Source organism: Chrysemys picta, chromosome 5 (assembly GCF_011386835.1).
Source record: "Chrysemys picta bellii isolate R12L10 chromosome 5, ASM1138683v2, whole genome shotgun sequence".
NCBI classification, from domain to species: domain Eukaryota; kingdom Metazoa; phylum Chordata; order Testudines; family Emydidae; genus Chrysemys; species Chrysemys picta.
The window spans coordinates 80,091,630-80,114,658 of NC_088795.1; the positions used below are offsets into that span (position 1 = coordinate 80,091,630).

At 42.2% G+C, this 23,029-nt stretch overlaps 1 protein-coding gene across 26 annotated transcripts in view; it reads left to right on the top strand.

Annotated features, from left to right (window-relative positions):
• Window positions 1-23,029, top strand: part of TENM3 (teneurin transmembrane protein 3) — a 2,213,160-nt gene that overhangs the window by 1,756,062 nt on the left and 434,069 nt on the right. For 19 of the 26 annotated variants that reach the window (XM_065596701.1, XM_065596700.1, XM_065596702.1 and 16 more), the window contains one exon: window positions 778-1,056. The exons of the other annotated variants lie outside the window; for them this stretch is intronic. In XM_065596701.1, the coding sequence (XP_065452773.1) occupies window positions 778-1,056 (279 nt within the window). The remainder of the gene's footprint in view (window positions 1-777; window positions 1,057-23,029) is intronic. 26 annotated transcript variants of the gene reach the window in all.

Genomic DNA, 23,029 nt, shown 5'->3' on the forward strand with positions numbered 1-23,029 from the left:
ATGAGTTTATTATTCCTAATTTATTAATACAATCATTTGGGATACACTTGTATGTCTCTGTCCCTGCACATCATCACCTTCCCTCCCTGAAACATGAGCTATTTTACAAAATATATTGGCTTTGTTTCATCAGTAAAATACCTAGAATATGTAACAAAAGTCAAGAGGCTAGAAACAGCAGAGAATTTAATCAGGTGCTGTATTCTTGCATATATTTGTTTGAAATAAAAGCACATATTTGTTTGTCTTTAGTCATTAAACTAAGCCAGAAGATTTAATAAAGACCAGCTGAGCCTCTATTCCCACTTAATGAACAACTATTTTATTCTTGAGGGAAGTCTTTCCTTTTGCCATGACAGGTGACATCTGGATGGGAAAATGTCCTGTTGTTTAGGACTCTAGCCAGGACAGAAAAAGATAATCCCGACAAGTACTTGTTATTGCTTTTACACTTTGGTAAAGCAAAAAAGTCTGTCATTTATATTTAATCCTTTTGATGTGCTGAATTGGCCTTTCTTAGTTTGCAGGTCATGTTATATTTCTTTCTTACCTTAGAACACTTCTGATGTGCTTAAGCATTTGACGAAGCAGTGCTAAACCACAGACTGAAAAGGGGCATTTCAGAGTGCGAAAGAAAAAGAATTCACTAGATCAGAACACATGTGGAGCTTTAACAAAACACCTTGTGTGATACCTGAGGAACTTGTACACTTTAAGAGTGTTTATTTTTAGGTTTTTAAAACATTTCTCACTTTTTTTTTCTTTTCCCTTAATCAGGACAGAATTTTACCCTAAGGCAGTTAGGAGTTTGTGAACCAGCAACTCGTCGTGGACTGGCATTTTGTGCGGAAATGGGGCTCCCCCACAGAGGTTACTCTATCAGTGCAGGGTCAGATGCTGATACTGAAAATGAAGGAGTGATGTCTCCAGAGCATGCCATGAGACTTTGGGGCAGGGGGGTCAAATCAGGGCGCAGTTCCTGTCTATCAAGCCGTTCCAACTCAGCCCTCACTCTGACTGATACTGAACATGAAAACAAGTCCGACAGTGAGAATGGTAAGTTCTTATATGTGTACAAGTCTATAATTCAACACTTTATTTTCTGTTTTGGTTAACATGATATTTTTAAATTCAAGGAATGACCTTGAATAATGTATTTTTTCCAGGTAAAATCAATATTCAGTATCAGTCAATTAAATTGCATCACATACACCATGCAAGTGGTGAATGTGACGTTTTAGCTATAATTTTGAAGAATTTAATTGCACAAAAAATAGAGATTAGTTTTAACTTATCTCAGACTATGTCACCTGTTATCTCTGTGGAATAGTGAAGCAAGTGGTTATAAAGTTTATCCCCAAGGCCAGCTTGCAATCAAAGATGTCTTTGTAAATTCCTGTTGAAGACATCTCAAAGAAGTTGCAGAATCTTAGAATGGATGAGTGAGCACACAGAATAGTGTATTAACAGGGCTCAAGTGATTGAAGAACAAATTTGATCATGCTTTAAATTTATGAGTTGATGAGAGCAATTGAAATCATGGTAAAGAGGGGAGTGTGGCCTTTGATGTGCCTTGGGGACGGAATTACTGTGCAATTAAAATCCACAAAAATCTAAACAGCAATTTTGCATGTTGAAGGGAAGAAGTCTTTGTATATTCATTTTTTTTTCAGCTAAGTGCATGAAAAGAGGTTAATATAGAATTTAATTATTTTAAAATAAAAAGTTTTTTAAAAATAATCTTACCCTACTTTCGGGTGGTTGAGCAGAACCTGAAATAGAGTTGTTAATTAAAGTACACCAGATATTAGAAGACATGTCCCTTTTAGCTTTCTTGTAGTAACTTTGTTCTAATATTTTCATAGTATTTTTAACATAACCAAAATTGCAGTATGCTGTCTTTATTCCATAAATGACCATATATAAGAAACATAAAGAGAAAAAATAGGTGAAGTGGGTATTGAGTAAAATGCAAACTAGAGAGGTAGTTATTTGACTGGATGTTTGTTTTATTAATTTACTAACCTTGTTGGTTCAGCTGTGAAATAGAAGAGGCAATTGTATTGCTGTTTGCTCGGTTAAAACTGTGTCTCACTGTGGTAATAAGCAGTTTTGTATATCTGTGTCCTCGACCTTTTGCAAAAAATAGTCGGTCTTGATTTAAACTAAAAGCCATAGTATGTTCTTATTGTAACTATTTACAGGAGTACCCTTAATGTTGTAAAGAGGAAATCAAATCAGTATTTTGTTTTTATTCATACCAAATATTTTTTCCCTTGTGATTTGTGGTTTAAATGAGGATTGTCAGACTCCTGTATGTGGGAGAAAATATATGATACAGTAGAGGAAGCCAAGGACCTCTTTCTTGTTCTTTCCTTGTTAAACAAGAACATTGAGGGGAGGGAAGTGAGTGCCTGTGAGGGATGGAGTGCTCAAATGGAATACTCTCTTTGTGTTGGACTTTCGATGTATCAAACCTGGAGAGTAAGCTGCTCTTTTTAGGGAAGATTTCATATCTCAAATTGGGTAAAGGAGCTTTTCTTTGTGAGATGTGCTTATTCCCTTATGTATCTGCCGTCATGGAAGTTTAGACCTGTTGGGCTGCTCTAGTTGGCTCTCGGTACTAAATTATCCAGAACCAATGGTGACTCATTGGTGAATCAACCTAGTGATCTCCCTATTTAGTGGAAGGGCCCATGCTGGAGGTCACTCCTTCTTAGTGGTTTTCCAGAGCCTAGGTTTTACAAACTTTAGAAAATACCATAAAACTTCTAGGTAGCCAGGCTTTCATTTAGCCAAAGAGGACTACTTCAGCAGTGTTATATTTTAGGATATTCTTTTTATAAACCTTGTATTTGTGCCATTTATAAATTCTTAAATAAATAAAATCTGGTTATACCCTGACAATATTATAAGTGGTTTCTACTCTTCTCTGGCTCCAATCATGAATTTAAAATTGGAATTGGAATTTTGGCTCCAATCATGAATTTAAAATTGGAATTTTGAATGCATGAAATAACTGTGAATAAATTGGGAAAACCTATTATTCAGTATTGGTAAAATTAGGCAAGCAGACTGATGTTTTAGATACTGCTTCAAAAAAGAGTTTAGTTACTAAAAAGGATTGCAGCTGATTTATTTATTGAGAGGGAGGCCAGCAGTCCAACTTAAGAAGGCACTAGAACTGCTGTGAGGCTAATGAAATTTTGATGGCTTGAATGTCCCATTGGGTTTCAAAACATATTTAACCTAGACCATGTTACAGGTCTCCATTAAAGAGGAGAGATCATGCAAGTTGTGATAGTTTATCTTCTTTGGCATTTTGTTTCCACCAAATGTAGAAGATTCAGATTGAAGTTCATTTTTTAAAAATACAGGTAATTCAATATGTTAAATGTTGATGATAAAATGTAAATATAGTTTAAAATAAGGGGGAAGTAATTCCTGTCATGACACATGTTGGTTTTTCTTTTGTGGCAAATCTAGAGTATCTGGCTTTGAGTGTAAATACTAATGATTCTGTGATTTATGCCTGCCAATTAATAACAGTCCTAGTAAAATGTTGAAATGTGACAAATAAATGTGATGTGGCTCCCTACTGTAAGGTAAAATTATGAGCATGTCCTACAGATTTCAATCCTCTTTGCTATCCCTGTGGTGGTGGTAAAAAGATTGTGACTGAATTCCAAATGTTGGGGTTTTTTTCTGTAGCATTTCTATAGCTGTGTCAGTCCCAGGATGTTAGAGAGACAAAGTGGGTGAGGTAGTATCTTTTATTGGACCAACTTTGTTGGTGAGATTAAAAACTAATCTCTTTCACCAGCAGAATACTATCTCACCCACCTTGTCTCGCTAATATTTTTGTTTTACAAACAACTGCATTTGTATCCCAAATATGCATTTGCAAACCAGATTAGGAGAAAGAGTTTGATTTTCAATATGTTATAAAATAATAAATAAATGGAGATATCGTATCTCCTAGAACTGGAAGGGACCTTGAAGGTCATTGAGTCCAGCCCCCTGCCTTCACTAGCAGGACCAAGTACTGATTTTGCCCCAGATCCCTAAGCGGCCCCCTCAAGGATTGAACTCACAACCCTGGGTTTAGCAGGCCAATGCTCAAACCACTGGGCTATCCCTCCCCCTTAAAACGAAAGCAAGAGCTCTAAAACATCATGACATATATTTTCCCTCTTCCACAATCATAACTATGGGCCCAGTCCTGCAGGTACTTTCTGTTAGGCATAGTGTTCACTGTCATAAATAGACCCATTGACTTACTGTCATAAGTAGGCCACTTTCATGGGACCATTCATGATAGAAAGCACTGTGACCCATAGAAAAGGTTTGCAAACTTGGGCTTAAGTGTGCTACAGTTTGTATGCAATTTGTACTTGGTGGCTTTCCCCTTAAAAAACTGGGAATCAGAGCTTGGTTTTCATTCTCAGCTGCCATTTCCTCCTCACCCCACTTTTTTAACTTAGTTGTGCACACTGCCTCTTGGATACTGTAGTGGTTGGCTCCTAAGTACAAATCCCCAAGGATGGTGCCTCTAGCCTCTACTAGCTAAAAATAATACCAAATCAGAGTCTTACCCAGCCTGGTGTTATATTACCTTAACTACCCAATCTCATTAGAAGATAATTTAAATGTTGCAAGCTGTTTGCACAATGGAAAAAGTAATCCCCTGAAGACATTATTTTTGACTTACCAGGGTGTTAGCAATATACCTATTTCTAAGACCCCTCTAATGCCACACTAACTCATGCATAATATTGGAAGGATTAAGAGCTTTAATCACAAAACAATGCTGTTAGAGGATTAAATTGTAGAATTTTAAGTAAACTGGTAGCATACCATATAGACACCAGCATTTTTCAGGAAACCTTTTAATTGCTTTCCAAGCACAGTGGAAGAGGTTCATTCTCTCCTCATTGTCGTAGGTAATTGTTGAATGAATAAAGCCAAAGAAAGGTATTTTCTTTCTTCTTGATGGAAGGTTCTCATTTCAGTTCCACATGTGACTTTTAGAAAGAGATTTCACTAGATTGGGTATATCAGCCCACCAGAAGAAGGATTGAGTCTTAAAATCACATCCACTAATCTGGGAAACCTACCAACAACAAGTACAAAATGATGAGTTGGTTGGGATATAGTGAGTATGCATATTCATGTCATGCTGTTCCTCTGCTCCCCTTGCAGGATCTTTTGGAGCCAAATGTGCTTGAAATGAACACGTTCTTTGCTCTTTACAGTTTCATTCTCCAGATGGATTATAGGAATGGAGCCAGCACAACATACATGCATGCATTCCTTCACGTTATGTACATGCCTAGGTCAATGAAATATGTATGTGGTTTGCTTGTTGTAGTAGCTGCAGCTTTGAAATTGTTGCAGCCCTTCTTTTGGAGGAGTATGAGTGATTTTTGTTTTGTTAGTGTGCTTTCTAAACTACTAGGGCACCAGTTTAATATTGGAAAATATTATTTTAGAACTGTGGGAAAAGAGATTATAGATTTTATCATATCCAGGATTAACTCCAAAACCAATCTTTGTGATTCTCCTTTCCCAAAGAGAAAATAGAATAAATATAATTAACCAAACCATAGCTTAAATTTACAACATACACTAGCAGAAGGGGACACACTCTAGGTCCAGGAGCTGCTTGTTATATAATCTCTGTGGTGTGCACATAACATGATGGAAGAGGATGGCATAAATACCTGTTATAGGGTGACAGACCAGTTTTAGATCCATCTTAACAATATCCTTTTCAAATTCCTTTTTGAACCTCTGCCACTGAGTAAGCAAAATGCCTGTTTTTTTTTACTTTCTTACTGTTAACCCATAAGTATAATATGAAATATAATCTCATTCAGTGCATCTCTAATTCTAATAAGTTTCTGTTGTATAACAACAAAATAACTCTGAATTTAATCTTATTACTTATTTATGAGGTCTTCTAAAATGTCATTATGATGTCTGTAATTTACTGTTTTTGAATACAATTTTTTATTTACATATAATACTGTGTATTCTCAGATGATGACAGAAACGCCAAAGGTAATCTGCTGGTGCTTACTGATTCAGAATCAAAGTGCTGCCTTGCAGAAAACAGTCTAATAAACTAATTGTATTTCTTCTCTAAACATTTTATATCTGCATGTTTTTTCCTATTCTTTAATGAACGTTTTCAAGACTGATTTGAGACTGAACTATATTATTGCACGTTTTATTTTAAAATGGGTCATACCAAAGTAGTATTTAACTGGAATCATTATATACTACAGGTTGAGAAAATAGAGGCTGTAGGACTTTTGCTATGAAAGTTACTGTAATATTAGCATTTACATTTAGATGCATTCTTCTAATCATAAACCACTTCTAGAGAACTTTTGGCATATTTTTCCTCTTTTTGACTGAAGTAAACTACAAAAAATTTGTTTCTCAAGTCCACTGAACAAAATGTGTTCTATGAACAAAAAATCTTTTTAAAAAACCCTGATATCCCATTTTTGTGTAAGTTGTAAATGTCCCTTTAATTGTGGGGTTGCAATGAAAGCAAAGCATGCTGTGCACATATCAAAACTGATGATGTGTGCTGTTTTGATTTTGAATGTGTTTTTGATGTCCTTGAAAAATCACAGTGGTAGCAGTGAAATTGCTTTAATTAATGAATTGAAGAGCAACAAATCTGCTGAATCAGGCTTATTGATGTAATTATCACTGGAATAGAAAGGAAAAAAATCTGTCAGAGCTCTGGGACTTTATTTTGGTTGTCATTTGAGAGATATTTAAGTACTTTGGAGAAATTTTATATCTTGTAGTTTACAGAAACATTGCTTTTATTTGCTAACAAAAGTAATATTTGATATCTAGACACCATCTTGTGTGTGTGTAATCTAAATAATGGACTGTTCGGTTAAGAAATAGAGATGCTGATACACAAGTTTATATCCATCCTTTGTTAAATATCAGGTTTTATTAACTAGCAATGTGCAATCAGAATCTGATTTAAAGTAACAAATTATAGTCACAATCACTCTTTGGTAGTGTGATCCTGAAAGGTAACCAAATAATTTTTCAACCTTATGAATTAATTTGCCATTTCCATCCTGAGTATCAGGAATGATCATAAGCATCAGCCCTACTGTCCAGGCCAAATTCCAAGTTGGGTAGTTACATTCTGAATGCAGCTGGTCGGGAATCTTTGAAATATTTTTTTGTCAGAAAATACTGGTTTGGCAAAACCAGAATTGTTTGTGTGAAAAAGTCGATTTTGTTGAATTTCCCGTTTTGAAAAAATTGTGATTTTTTTTTTAATTGTTGGAATGTCCCATTGCAACATTTTCTAAAGTTCTTTTTTTTAGATTGAAACAGCTTTTCCTTTTGAAAGGACAACTGTTTCCCATCCAGTTCTACTTCTGCATGCCTCAATGTCTTTCATAGTTTCCATTGCGTGTGCCCCATTCTTCTCTAAAATTGTTGTGCAGTGTTGCTGTATACAGTTAACTGTTGCATTCTCATATCTGCCCATGGGTGTTCATATTTGAGTCCTGAATAAAGAGAGGTGATCAAAAGGCTGATCCAAACCCCATTGAAGCCAGTCAGCATCTTTCTATTGATTTCTTCAGTTGGCTTTAATTAAGCAATAAATGTATAGAGTAGTTTGCGATTCTGTAAAGCACTTTGAAGCTTTCAAAAGGTTAATTAACCTCTTATATAAAAAGGATTAGTTTATACAGTTACAAAAGTAATCATGCAGGATTTGGGACTGAAAAGGAGCAATAGTGTAAACTATAGAACACATGAGACATTTTTGAACAATGTTTTTTCATTGTTTTTCAAGTCCAGGGTGGAATTTAGAGAGGGAGATCCACCCTAGAACCACCAATATAACCTGGTAGTTAGGGCATTCACATGGGATGTTGGAGATCCAGGTTCAAGTCTCCTGTGCTGCAGAGTGCTGGTAGTGATTATTGCACATGTACTAATTATGGAAACTATGTTTAAAGTCTTATGTAATGGCTGAACAGGAGACAGAGAAAACCTCCTTCTTCTCCACTATAATCAGGAGACTTGGATTCTGTTCCTGGCTCTGCCACTGGTCTGCTGTGATATTGGACATTCACTTTACCATGTCTCGGTTTTCCTATCTGTAAAATGAAGATAATGATATTTACTCACCTTTGTAAAGTTCTTTGACATTTATGAATGAAAAGCACTATATAAAAGTTGAATATCATTATGGTGTTTGAGGGCCCAATGAACAATAGTAGATAGCCTGGTGAACCTGGGCTTTGGTTGCTCTGAAATGGAACTGAATATTTCTTGTTGTGGGGAGTTTTCTGTGTAGTCTGGAAATAGGATTAACTAAATTCAGACTGGCCACATTTGTGGCTAATAGAACCAAGTCAGGAGGAATAAGCTTAACCCAACTTTTCTTGCTGAGTTTCAGACAATTCCTTTCTTGTGATCTGAATATGCTAGGGTCCTGTAAATTAGACCCTGATCCTTATGATGGTAAAATCTACAGCAGAAGGTATGGGGTTCTTTTGTGGAGATTGTTAGAGCCCCTCCCCACAAAGGCAACCTAGCCTGGCATCACTCAAGGCCCCTGTTCAAGAAATTATATCTTAATGTTAGTCTGTTACCTTCCCAATGGCCAGAAATTGGAGCTTGAATGAGAGCAAATTTCTGATGAGACAAGATGGAAACAATGATAATAGGCAAAGAGACGCACTTGGAGAAGGTGGCAGGGTTGATACCTTTCCCTGATATTGACAGTAGATGCCAAAGGTGTGCCTGTTATGATGGTTCATTATATCTATAATTCTTCTGGATTCCTGAATTCTCCTAGAGTCCAACATGACTTCAGTGACTGAAATAGCTTTTTGCTATCAGGGTTTGGTTAGAAAATAGCACCAAATTCTCTTTGATATAGACTTTGCTACAGTCAGTCCTGCCTCTGACTTTCTGATTGGATGATTGCAATGCATTGTGTAGGGAGCACCCAGAAACTGCAGTCAGCGGGGAATTCTGCAGCTCACTTGCTTAGCCGCTTTAGCTACAAAGAACATATTTCACCTATTCTTCATTTACTGGATGTACTTGCTTTTTATTTGCTTTCAGTACAGTGCAAGGAGGTTTTTAGTGTATAAAACTCGGTACTGTTGGGTCCTGAGAGCTTGTGACCGTTGATATCAGATTATGTGTGTGTGCTAAGAGCCCCTAGATTTACATTGTTAGGGAGTAGGCAAAGGCTGTTATCAATTAAGGGCCCTCAACTCTGTGATCAATTCCTGCCATTGGTCCACCAAAGCTGCAGTTTATTGACGCTAGGGCAGGATGGAAGGCTAATTGAGCCACACAGGCTTTTAAAGTGTGAGGAGGCTGTGATACTATGGTACTGTTGAGTCCTTTTGGTTAGTATCAGTGGTGCAAGTAAGCCAGTATGGTCAGGTATGCCATACCATTAAGACATTTACTGCCAGTACACCGTACTGGAAAATACATTTTCAGAACTTCAGGGCTCTCCCGGGAACTGCAGTGGTGAAAGGAGAAGAACGTGGGGCTGCTGCTCCCAGGAGCCAGTGTCCTGGGCCAGCAGCTCCTCTGGTGTGGCTGTACCGTCCCCAATCCTTCCCCACAGCTGCGTCCACTGTCCAGGGTCTGTACAGCCCCGCCAGAGGTGAGGGCTGGGGGCGGTACAGCTGCGCCAGAGGAGCTGGCAGCACTACATTCTGCTCCTTTCACCACTGAGGTTCCCGGGAGAGCCCTGCGGTTCAGCGGATACCAATTTCTGTCTGCAGATATCCACATCTGCAGGTATGAATTTGTATCTGCACAGGGCTCTTGTCATGGAACATTTTTTATGGGAGGGCGGGAGTGGCACCATACCAGTAAGAGTTAAAATCTACTTGCACCACGGGTTAATATTAATGTGTCGTGTTATTTTTAAGTGTTAAGTGGTGTTTATTCCCATTTTACAGCTATAGAGTGATATTTGGGTCCTCTCAAAAAATCAGCAGGCCTGCAACCTCTTTTTCCCTACAGAATCCAAATGAATGCTGGGGTGGGTAGGTGTTGAGGGGGAAAATTCAAGGACAAACTTCAAAACCTCAGGTCGGTTTGCATTTTTAAGGTTATAACGCTTTTTCTCTCATTTCCCTTCTCTTTTTAATTGAAAACTGAAGTTAGCGCTGGCAAAACTGAGCGTGCCCCACAGGCTTTGTGGTTCCTAGAGGCCAGCTCTATGAAGCTGGGAGACGTGACCAACTTTGTTTTCTCTGTTCAATTAAACTTAATATCTGGATGTTTAGTATAAACAGCCAAAAGAATGCCATAAAAATGTTTCAGGAACTGGTAGCTGTTAAGTAGGGTAATTAATAGTTTGTACCTGTTGCAAAAAAAAAAAAAAAAAAAAAGAAAGAGACTGAAATAATATTGTATTGTGGGGAAAAAAGGTCTTGTCTTTTTTAGAAAGCAAAATGAGCAATGCAGAACAGTATTTCTATCTACAGTCCCAAAACTCCAACAGATACGTCTGCTTATACCAGACCTGTAACAGGAATGGTGAGGCCAGACTCCTGTATTTAATGGTATGTAGTAGATTCCCCTGAATAAGGAAAGTCCTGCCCCATCATGTCATATTCCCCGCCTATACTGGATATGGGAGCAAACTGAAAGCCCAAGTCATTGCTGTCCCAGAATTGTGGGAATGACTATTGCTTATTAAAAACATTATCCTGAATGTCACCTAATGATGATATCTCTGAGAGAAGACAAATCAGCAAATTACTGGCTTTCTTTTCCCATTGTCTTATACTATCAACAGATAGCTTTTCCCAGACACTCCCTTAACATTACCCAACTCCTCCCTCTGTCCCATAAATTTCCCCTTTCATAGTGGTATGAGAATACTAATCAGCTCTCAATACTGAAGAGATTTATTATACCTGCAAGCTTGACTACACTGCCATTCCTTCTTGTCATCCTGATGCTTTCAAGCCAGTTTCAGTATATCTCTCTGTCATTCAGCCTGCTGTCTTCAAGTTATCAGCAGTTGGTCATAGCTGCCAACTGAGCTTCTCCTGCTTACATATCGTCCTCCCACACATCAGTTTGTGGTGAACTTCCCCTTGCCTTCAGTGATGCCATCATTATGAATGGACCCATCTAAACTCCATACTGCAGCATTATTCACTAAGGTGCCAGGAATTTTGCAGGGTCTTGGGTAAGAGCCATTGTTTTCTTCCTCTGCAAAATGTATTAGAAAGCTCTAAAACAGTGTCACGATAGATTGCATCAGTGGCCTTCCTGCCAGCTCCTCTCTTCCCATCATCTTTCCTATCTCAACCCATGGAAAAACTTAGAGGCTGAAATACTCTTTTTGTGGCCTCAGAGAAAGCAACTAGTTTTGCTGCTCTGCAGGCTCTTTAATCTCTGTTCCTTGCTTGCAAAAAAGCCTTTCCTGCCTTGTCTTCTCTATTTACAGCATCAGACATATGTTAGCCTTAAGAAGTGGGATACTGTCTGTTTCTGGCAAACCTCTCCTTTTTTCCTTTTAATTGGAATCACAGCTTACCAGGTAAGAAATGGTTTCCCTCAACCATTCCCCCCTTAAACTCCTAAATTTAAAGTAAATTATTTTTGTTAATTTTTTAAATTAATTTTCTTTGAAGGTATAAATAGCCTCCAAAACCACCTAAACTTAGGAGAGTATTGAATTGTCTATACTCCCAATAACAGTATTACACAATACTTGAAGTCAGTAAGCTCAGTGCAGGAGTCCACCCACATGAAGGAGCTTGCAGTATCAAGGTCTGAACGGGCAGTGAACCATCTCTGCTTTTTTTTAATCTATATATCGAATCTGTATGTCATGTAGATATATATATACACATAGTGAAGACCTTTACCTGTATGCACAAAAGTGAGTGTTTTGAAACCTAGGCTGTGAACTATAATTTTATATCAAATAAAGATGACTAAATTTTTAAAGTATATTAACATAAAATGAAATCCAAAAAGTGATGCTCAAGAGTATAAATTGTTGCACAAACTAAGCACTTACCAGATGAATCTTATTTATAATGCTGTTCTTTATGGGAACACACTTGACTAGGGCATAAAGGGTGTGGTGGCCGCGACCTTCCCTCTGTTCCCTCTGACCACCGGTGGCGGCAAGATGGAACCTGGAAAATGTCTGTCCTGCTAGTTCTTAGCTTTGCCTAACCCTTCTACAAACTTTATGAATTTCTTCAGAACTCTTTTGATTACCTTGATTTTAGACCACTGTGATTATATTGACCTGATCAGAATAGTGATGGCTAGAACCCCTGGTACTGAGAATACCATACATGTTGGTGCCACCCGAGGAGAGGAGTCTTTTCCTTTTGCCATCATCAGGGCATAATGGTGAGAAGAAATGGTCCTTGTCAGGACTGGCACTGGACTGAATGATACCCAATGAACCAATTAGTCATACGGTATGTCACCATGGCACTGTTGGGGTTACTGGTGTCCACCATTTTAGGCACTGAGATGCCAGTCTCCACCGCACTTGAGTAAGAGGTCACTCTTCCTTTCAGTGTCACTGATTAGAAGGTCTACACTAGAGTATTTTATTGGGAAGAACAGGATCCCGGGGTAGAGCAATATTAGTACCCCACTATCACTGCCTATGGACCTCTTGTCTAAATACCCCGATGATGCAATATCCTCAGCACTGGTACTAGTCCCTGATGACTTCTTGTATGGATCACCATAATGCTAGAGAAAGAGATGACATTGATATAAGAGAAATCCTAAAAGTTATTTGACATCCTGTCAGCTTCTGGTACAGTCAGGTTTTGCTCTCCTCATGTATCGGGGACTGCTTGACACAGGTAAGGCCTTGTGCCACAATAACTTCCAATGTGGAATGGGCTGGAAGAGATTTCAAGAACCTCCAGTAGGATAGGAGTACTTTTATACTCATCCCAACTGAGTTTTCTTAGTCATGTCATGTCAGTGGTACAGGATAAATGACTTGACTAAAAAGTCCTCTGCTTCCATAATGCAATCCATGTCCCATAGGAAGTATCTCATATTCATAGTGAAGTCCAACCATTATCAATACAGGGTTATTCCTTGTTGACTCTCCTTAGCACCAAGAGTATTCACAAAATGTCTGCCAATTGTAACAGCACGTTTAAGAAAAGTGGAAATCCATGTCTATCTGAAACTGGATGATTACCTGATCGGAGGCAGGGCCTTGTGAACTACAAGAAATTGTCCTTCATACCATTATAGTTGATAGAGTTCAAAGACGTGTGATTGACTCCAAAGATCGACTCCTACCTGCCAGAGGTTGCTGACTATGACACTTGCCACTGACACATCAGGAACAAGCTGTGGTACCCACTTTAACCACTTACAGATGCAAGGAATATGGTGTCAGGGCTGCCTAAGATTACATATGAACATTCTCAAGCTGAGAGCCATCAGACTAGCCTGCATAGCATTCCTGCTTGTTCTGTATAAGTCCATGGGGAAAATCCTGTGTAATAAGGAAAGTAATGGCATACTGGAAATGCTGTCAAAGCATTTCTACCAAACCAATGGATGTTTGATCGCTAATTCACTTTGTTTCTGTCCTTAGCCGATTCAGACTGTATGATTTGGAGGTTGTCCCTCTGTTTCATTTTTGGAGACTTTGTGCATAACATGGCAAATTGTGTTAGAACAATAATGTAGAAAAGTAATATATAATAGCTAATCTTTGATTTCTAAAATTCAAAAAAGTAGTGATATATCATTCTTCAAGAGATAAGTATTGTGTGGCATGTAGGAAGTATTGGTATGTAATGATATTTTGTGTTATACAGTTCACACTGTCTGTAGGCCACTAAAGGTGGAGTAGTTGTGATGAGCTCAAATAGTAACATCTAAAATCAGTATACTAGAAGCAGTCATATAAAACTGGGAGGGCAATAAAATGTTGAATTCCATAAATACAGTTAATCTCTGCCATTTTCAGTATTATGGAGGAATTTAGTTTAATGGTGGATATGAGCTAATATAAGGGTATTTGTATCTTCTCTACTTTATCAACATTGATTGTTTGGGGAAAAAGTGTTTTCTAGGAGGCTTCATGCTCAGGCCTGAGAAGGTGAAGCAAACTCATTCCAACCTTAATACATTGACAATATAATGAAAGAAGGTGTGGGAGAGAGAAAGCAGAAGAAGAGGGGTAGTGAGTGATGCTGACAGAGGAGAAGCTAGGGATAGTCTACATTAGAAAAAAGTTGCACTGATTTAAAATTAATCTAGTTAAATTGCTGCAAACCCCTAAAATATGTGCATTTAAACTCATTTAAACCTCTCTTAAACTGTTTTTGTTTAATTTGGTAATTTACTGACTTAAATTAATACAGCTCAGGTTTGAGTCAGTCTTTATACTAGCGTTTTGCACCAGTGTAACTAGATCCATTTAAAATAGTTTAGTTGCACTGGTGTAACTCCTTTAATGTATATCAGCCCATAGAAAAGGAGCTAGGAGAATAATGAAGAGAAGAAAAATTGAGAGAATGAGAAGTGATACATAAAAAGAGTGTGTGTGGGGGGGAAGGGCAGAGCTGTTTGGAAGGGACATCAGATACCTCCCTCCACTACTGTCCATATTTAAAATTGGTTAAAAAAATATTTCCCCTCAAAGTAGCATATCCACAAAAATGGTGCCTAAAAAAGAGCAAAGGGGAGAAGATCATTTAACTCTTCCTTGACCTGTAAAGCCAGTTTCTTTTTCCGTTTAGTGCTAATATTTCTTATGGGACCTGGTAAATAAATAAATATATTTTTTGTTTAGAACTATATATAGAAACATAAATCACCTGCATTTTCTCTGTAATTTTGTTTCTGCCTAATGGTGTTAGTATATCCAGCCAATAAACGGTATTATGTCTCTCAAAAAAATTAAACATGTTTTATTGTCAGTTTGTCTGAGAGGCTTTTTTTTCTGCTTCAAAGGCTGGAGATGAAGCGAATACCTTCTATAGACTAAGACATTCAGCATTTAAAAATGTCAGGGTTGTATTCATTAAAAACTTTAGATGACAACCAAATTAACTTGAAACAGGTCACATTAGCGGAGTGAAAGGTACATAAAGCTCTAGCATTACTATTGTAGCATCCGTAGCTCCTCAAATGATTCAATATTTTTGCATTAGGAGATAAAATTACTGAGCACTGGATCTTGTTTCTCAGATACATCAACAAATTATAATATGTGTTCAGAGTGGTTTCAAAGAAACTGGATTTGAGGGCATTCTTGCCAAGTTTAGAGGGAGGGTAATGCACTATTTACTGGGAACCAGAGTTTCAAGTTTGCTGCTTTCTATGCCGAGATTGCATATTTTGTGAGCATTACAGATGTGGTGTTTGCAGCTCCTGAAGACAGTTTGCCATGCTGTACATATTGGGGAATTTGGTTAGTTTCTGGTGGGGATTTTGCTTAATTCCCTGCAATTCAGTATAGAAGAAACCAGGGTCTCGCGAGAATGGACTCTAAGGCCTGGTCTACACTAGGCGTTTATGTCGAAGTTAGCGCCGTTACATCGAATTAACCCTGCACCCGTCCACACTGCGATGCTATTTAGTTCGACATAGAGGTCTCTTTAATTCTACTTCTGTACTCCTCCCCGACGAGGGGAGTAGCGCCAAATTCGACATGGCCATGTCGAATTAGGCTAGGTGTGGATGGAAATCGACGCTAATAGCTCCGGGAGCTATCCCACAGTGCACCACTCTGTTGACGCTCTGGACAGCAGTGCGAGCTCGGATGCTCTGACCAGCCACACAGGAAAAGCCCCGGGAAAATTTGAATTGGAATTCCTTTTCCTGTCTGGCCAGTTTGAATCTCATTTCCTGTCTGGACATCGTGGCGAGCACAGCAGCACTGGCAACGATGCAGAGCTCTCCAGCAGTGATGGCCGTGCAGTCTGTGAATAGAAAGAGGGCCCCAGCATGGACTGATCGGGAAGTCTTGGATCTCATCGCTGTGTGGGGCAATGAGTCCGTGCTTTCCGAGCTGCGATCCAAAAGACGGAATGCAAAGATCTACGAGAAGATCTCTAAAAACATGGCAGAGAGAGGATACAGCCGGGATGCAACGCAGTGCCGCGTGAAAATCAAGGAGCTGAGACAAGGCTACCAGAAGACCAAAGAGGCAAACGGCATACGGCCCTGGTCTTTGGAGGCTTTCCCGGAGCATTCTCTGTCTGTCGCTCTCAGAGATCCTCATCAGGGTGATGTCGCCCATGGTGACCTGCTTTTAATTAGGTAGGGGAATGTTAGTGTTGGGACTGCTTTCCCGTTCCTTTACAGAACTGTAACCGCTGGTTTGTAGCCACGCGGTGGAGGCGGGAGAGGGGCAGCCGAAAAGGATCGTTCCCGGGGACAGCCGCGGGGGGGTGGGACAGGGGCAGAGTTCCCGCTTGCTGGATTGCTGGCTGCAGGAACTGACATAGCTTTAAATGTGAAATGAGGCCAGTGGTAATATAAAAGTTTTAAACTGCCACAAGTGTACGGCTTACCATGTCTGCCTGCAACAGAAATTCCGTTGTGCTGCCCCGCTTCTCAAATGTGCTGTGCAAGACCCCAGGCACTGAATGCGAAGGCCGAGAATTCGACCTTGTGTTGAGTGCGCATGTGATAGGTGCTGTGCATGGTCTTGTTCACAGAGAAAGACTATGTTCTTTGTTCACAACTACATTTTTCTTTCTGAGGAATTCACTCCCTTTTTCCCATTTCCACAGCCCCATCTGCGACTGTCTCACAACCTAGCCTGGAATCACACTCCCAGAGGCTAGCGCGGATTAGGCGTAGGAAGAAGAGGACACGGGAGGACATGTTCTCTGAGCTTATGGCCTGTTCCCAAGCCCAGGCAGCACAGCAGACCCAGTGGCGGGAGAACTTGACCCGAATGCACCAAGCCAACATGGATCGGGAGGAGAGGTGGCAGCAGGAAGACCAGCAGGCGACTCAAACGCTGCTTGGACTACTGAGGGAGCAAACGGACACACTCCGGCACCTTGTGGATGTTCTGCAGGAACGGAGGCAGGAGGACAGAGCCCCGCTGCAGTCCATCTCTAACCGCCCTCCCCTGCCACCAAGTCCCATACCCACCTCACCCAAAGTGCAAAGAAGGAGAGGCGGTAGAGTCCCTGCTAAGTCTCACTCCACCCCTGCAGAGAGCTCTAGTAGCAGAAGGCTCTCATTTCCCAAAATTTGAAAAGTTCTTTCCTTCCTGCCGGACACAAGCCCCCGTCCAAGTTTCACCTCCCAATGCCATGTGTAGTTGATAATAAAAAATATGTTTCTGTTAACTTCTGTTTCAATCATGTTCTTTTGGAGGAGGATGGGAAAGGGGGTTGGTAATTGGACAGGACAGTCACCTTTGGCAGGGTACATAGTTGGGGGCAGGCACAGCAGCAGGGCACATACACAGTGCAGTGATGCAGTGACTAGTTACCCTGGTTAGTCTGGGAGGTTGTTTTCATGTTATGTGGTGGGGGGTGGGTTGCTTTGTGACTTTGTGGCAGGGGAGGGCAGTTACAGATCTTAAGCGGCGGTCCTTAGGCAGGATCACAGAGCCACACAGCAGGGGATCTGTAACCGTCCTCCCCCTGCCACAAAGTCACATAGACCCCCCCATACACACAGTCCCGATCAGGAGGGGTGACAGGCTCCGTTGAAACAACCATCCCACCGCAGCGGAGCCTGTCAATCCTTGAGTTTAGAAGCTGCATTCGCGTCACTACACTACACCCGCTCCACACCACAGTCTGCGTACCAGTTTTAAAAAATTCCCGCGAAAACAGTATTAAAGAAAACGGTGTGCTTTAACAAAGTAGAACTATTTTTATTTCGAAACGTGTGTTGGAAGGGGGGTGAAGGGGGTATGTAACTGGATAGGATAGTCAACATTAACTGGGTAAAGAAACGGGGGCAGGTTTAGCTTCTCAGTACACAAACTTTAAAGTCACAGGTTACCCTGCTCACTCAGGAACTTTGCTTTCAAAGCCTCCCGGATGCACAGCGCTTCCCGCTGGTCTCTTCTAATCGCCCGGCTGTCTGGCTGTGAGTAATCTGCAGCCAGGCTATTTTCCTCAACCTCCCACCCCGCCAAAAAGGTCTCCCCCTTGCTCTCACATAGATTGTGGAGCACACAGCAAGCTGCTATAACAATGGGGATATTGGTTTCGCTGAGATCACAGCGAGTCAGTAAGCTTCTCCATCTCCCCTTGAGACGGCCAAAAGCACACTCCACCACCATTCTGCACTTGCTCAGCCGGTAGTTGAAGAGTTCTTTTTCAGTGTCCAGGGCGCCAGTATAGGGCTTCATGAGCCAGGGCATTAGCGGGTAGGCTGGGTCCCCGAGGATGACTATAGGCAGCTCCACATCCCCAACAGTTATTTTGTGGTCTGGGAAGTAAATACCTTGTTGCAGCCGTCTAAACAGACCAGAGTTCCTGAAAACACGAGCGTCATGAACCTTGCCCGGTCATCCCACGTAGATGTTGGTAAAACGTCCCCTGTGGTCCACCAGTGCTTGCAGCACCATGGAAAAGTATCCCTTTCGGTTAATGTACTGGGTGGCCTGGTGGTCCGGTGCCAGGATAGGGATGTGAGTTCCATCTATGGCCCCACCACAGTTTGGGAATCCCATCGCTGCGAAGCCATCTATGATCGCCTCCACGTTTCCCAGGGTCACTACCTTTGGCAGCAGTACATCAACGATTGCCTTCGCTACTTGCATCACAACAACCCCCACGGTAGATTTGCCCACCCCAAACTGGTTCGCGACTGACTGGTAGCTGTCTGGCGTTGCAAGCTTCCAGAGGGCTATGGCCACTCGCTTCTGTACACTCAGTGCAGCTCGCAACCGGGTGTCACTGCGCTTCAGGGCAGGGGACAGCAACTCACAAAGTTCCAGGAAAGTTCCCTTCCGCATGCGAAAGTTTCGCAGCCACTGGGATTCATCCCAGACCTGCAGCACTATGCGGTCCCACCACTCAGTGCTTGTTTCCCGTGCCCAGAATCGCCGTTCCACGGCATCAACATGACCCATTGCCACCGTGATGTCCTCGGCGCTGGGTCCCCTGCTTTCTGAGAGGTCTGTGCTACTCTCAGACTTCAGGACATCACCGCGGTGTTGTAGCCTCCTCGCCTGACTTTTCTGCATCTGCCTCAGGGAAACCTGTATGATAAGCTGCGAGGCGTTGAGAGCGGCCACAACTGCAGCGATGGTCGCAGCGTGCTCCATGCTCGCAGTGCTGTGGCGTCCGCGCTGTCAATGACTGGAAAAGTGCGTGAAATGATTTCCCGCCGGCGCTTTCAGGGAGGGAGGGCGGGAGTGATGGACGGATGACGACAGTTACCCAAAAGCACCCTCGACACATTTTGTTACCCAGAAGGCATTGCTGGCTACACCCAGAATTCCAATGGGCAGAGGGGACTGCGGGAACTGTGGGATAGCTGACCACAGCGCACCGCTTCGAATGTCGACGCTTTCGCCGTTAGTGTGGACGCACAAAGTCGAATTACTGTCCTTAGTGTGGACACACACGTTCGACTTTGCAATATCGATTCCAAAAATTCGATGCAAGTAAAATCGAACTACTCTCGTAGTGTAGACAAGGCCTAACATTCTTAGTGGAATCGGAACAGTGCTGTGCCAGAAAGGAACATCTTCCAGACAAAACAGTGGTTGGGACTGAGACAGAGAGAGTCAGAACTGGTAGCTTTTTTTGCCCATTTTTCAGGTCTCTGATTCCCTGATGGTCTAGTGCACTGGTTCTCAAACTTTTGTAATGGTGACCCCTTTCAAACAGCAAGCCTCTGCGTGTGATCCCCCCCACTTATAAATTAAAAACACTTTTTTATATATTTAACATCATTATAAATGCTGAAGGCATAGTGGGGTTTGGGGTGGGGGCTGACAGCTCACGACCTCCCATGTAATAATCTCACGATCCCCTCAGGGGTCCCAGTCCCCAGTTTGAGAACCCCTGGTCTAGTGGGATATCTCTCAACATCTTTCCATCTGTTGGTCTGGCTGTGATGGAGCTGTAAATCAATGCAGTGGCTGTTGAATTTCAAAAAGTATTAAACTACCTCTTTGCATCAGTCTCAGGTACTCAGGCACTTTGCCAACTAGAAGCATTCTCCACACCCACTATGGTCTCTATTAACTTCAAACCAAGAAAAGTAACATTCATGAAAAAGTGGTACAAGACCTTCTAGAGAAATAATTTTATCATCACTATTATTTCTTTGATATAACTTTTTTGTAGTTTCTTACCTGCTTGGGATTAGTTGTGAAGAATTTCACCTCCTAAATAATATTTTGTAAGAAATATCACCTACAGTGAAAATTTGCAGTTGTTCTTTGAGTGATTGCACATATCCATTCCCAAGTAGGTTTGCGTGCGCCCCAAGCACATTCATTGGAAATTTTTCCCTCGGTGGTATCCGTTGGGTTTGCTCTGGCACCCTCATGCCACGTGCCCATAGCACCAGCATAAATGATCTGGCCAACTCCACACCCCTCAGTTCCTTCTTACCTCCATGAAGGTCACTGAAACTGTTCTCCTTTCCCTTGCAAGTTTCTCAGTGGACTTTATCACTCTGTTATTTGTATGTAGTTCTCAGTGTCATTGTTAAGTCTTAGCTGTTAGTTTAGTTAGTTTCTCCAGATTTTAGCAGAGTCTCATCCACTCCCGCTACTGAGGCATGCCTCAATCGCTGGGCTGCAAGCCTTGTGCCACTTGCAACAAGGCTATGTCCCTAAGCAACCTGTACTTCAGTTGCCTTAAGTGCTTGGGTGAGGGTCACATCGGAGGCCATTGCAAAATGTGCACACTTCGAACCCCATACCAAGAAGGACCGGGAGGCTAGGTTGAAGTCCTTGCTGATGGAGGCAGCGCCGAGACCTTCCTCAAAGCCATGCCAGTCAGACTCTGCACCAAGGCCCTCAGTCTTGGTGAGGAGCGCTCCTCCCACTTTCCGGGAGGCACGGCCCCATTCACCATTCCTGGTCCTGACAAAGAAGCAGAAGAAGCTGCTGACCGAGAGAGGATGTTCCCTGACCCCAAGGATTACGAAGCACAGACACCAGAGCAGTGTGTGTCCTACGTCAGGCCACTCCTTGGCTCTGGCAGGTCAGCAGTTAATGCCATTGTCTCCAGCACCATGCAATGGAAGATCTGCATGGTGCTGGTGCTATTACGATGCCATCCATGCCAGAGGATTTTGCTGCTGCCAGGGACCTGCTCTCACTGTTGGTGCTGGTGTCACTGGCAGTACAAGAGTCGGTGCTGTCAGTGCCAGCAGGCAGAAGGGAGCATGTGGCCACCAGTTACTGTTCCATACCAAGGCCATCTTTCCAAAGGGAATCCGGCCATATTGGCCATGTCCTGACTTCCCCACTCCAGTACCATTGAGAACCACTCTGCCGTGTTTGCCAGGCAGAGACTCTTCATCTTCAGAGTTGGAGGTGAGGTTGTATTCCTCCTGTCCCAGGAGTCAGCACTGACTTGAGGAGTGTCGGGCTTATCTGGTGATGAACCTGAGCCAGGGAATGCCATCAGGTCCTTGGCCTTCTGGTCACTGGCTCGTACCCATGCAGTCGCCTTTTTGGAATCCACTCCTATTCAATGGCCTCTGAAAGAAGAACTCTGCCACCTCTTCGGGCAGAGCCCTCTCCGGGCTCCAATACCAAGGCTGGTGCTGAGTACCAGGAGCTGGCGCTGCAAGATCCAGTCAGTGCAGAAGGTGAGGAGGAGTGCCCTCAGCCAGAGTGGGCATGTTGCCTTCCCATGATAACTACAGGGCCCACCAGGAGTTGCTGAAAAGAATGGCTCAAAATTTGAGCATACAAGTGGAGATAGTAAATGAGTTCTCCCATAGTTTTGTTGACATCATGACCACAGTGTGGGCCCATCGAGAGTAACCCCTGTGAGTTCCTATATACTTATCCCCTACACCAGGATCCCTGGTGGTCTCTGCTGCGAATGAACAAAATCAATAGCGTTCTCAGGGGGCGACCCCCCAGCCAAAGGACTTAAAAAAAGCTGGACTCGTTTAGTCTACTTGACTAGAGCTCAGGATCACTAATCAACAAACATTCCTGAGCAGATATGACTTCAATACGTGGGCTCCAGGTTCAAGTTTAAGGACTCGCTTCCACAAGAAGCCAGGCTGGAGATCTCCTCATTGGTGGAGAAAGGGAAGTCTATAACAAGGGCTTCCCTGCAGGCAGCCCTGGATGCTGCGGATTTGGCAGCTGGCCTCTGCATATGTAGGAGCTCGTGGTTCCAGGCCTCTGCTGCAGGAAGTTCAACAAACCCTCCAGGACCTGCCTTTCGAGGGCACTTCACTCTTTTCAGAGCAGACTGATGTGAAGCTCTATGGCCTGAAAGATTCCAGGACAACCCTTAAGTCCCTGGGTTTGTATACCCCGGCAATGTCAAGAAAGCACTATACGCCTCAGCAATCCTCCCTATACTTCCTTCTGCCCATCTGGCAGGACTAATAGAGGAAAAGTAGCAGGGGCTTTAGATGAAGATCACTACCCCCTTCCTCCTTGACATCAATACCTAACCCTCCCAGGCATTCAGGGGGCTCGAAGTATGCCTTTTAATGGGATGCTTGAGGATTCCGTACCAGTCGGTATTTCTGGATCCTGTTTCCCCTTTTTTTGCAGACCGCCTGTCCCACTTCCTCAAGGCATGGTCCTGTATTACTATGGACTGTTGGGTGCTGAGGTTGGTGGAAGCAGCTGTACCCTTCAGTTCAGTTCTTCCTTCCCCATCCCTCTTCAGGGACCCCTCTCGCGAGCAGCTTCTGGCCCAGGAGGTTCAATCATTCCTATGGGTGGGAACCATGGAAGAGGTTCCACAGAATCTAAGGTGTTCGGGGTTCTACTCCTGTTATTTCATAATCCCCAAAAGCTAAGAGTGGTCTGAGGCCTATTCTAGACCTG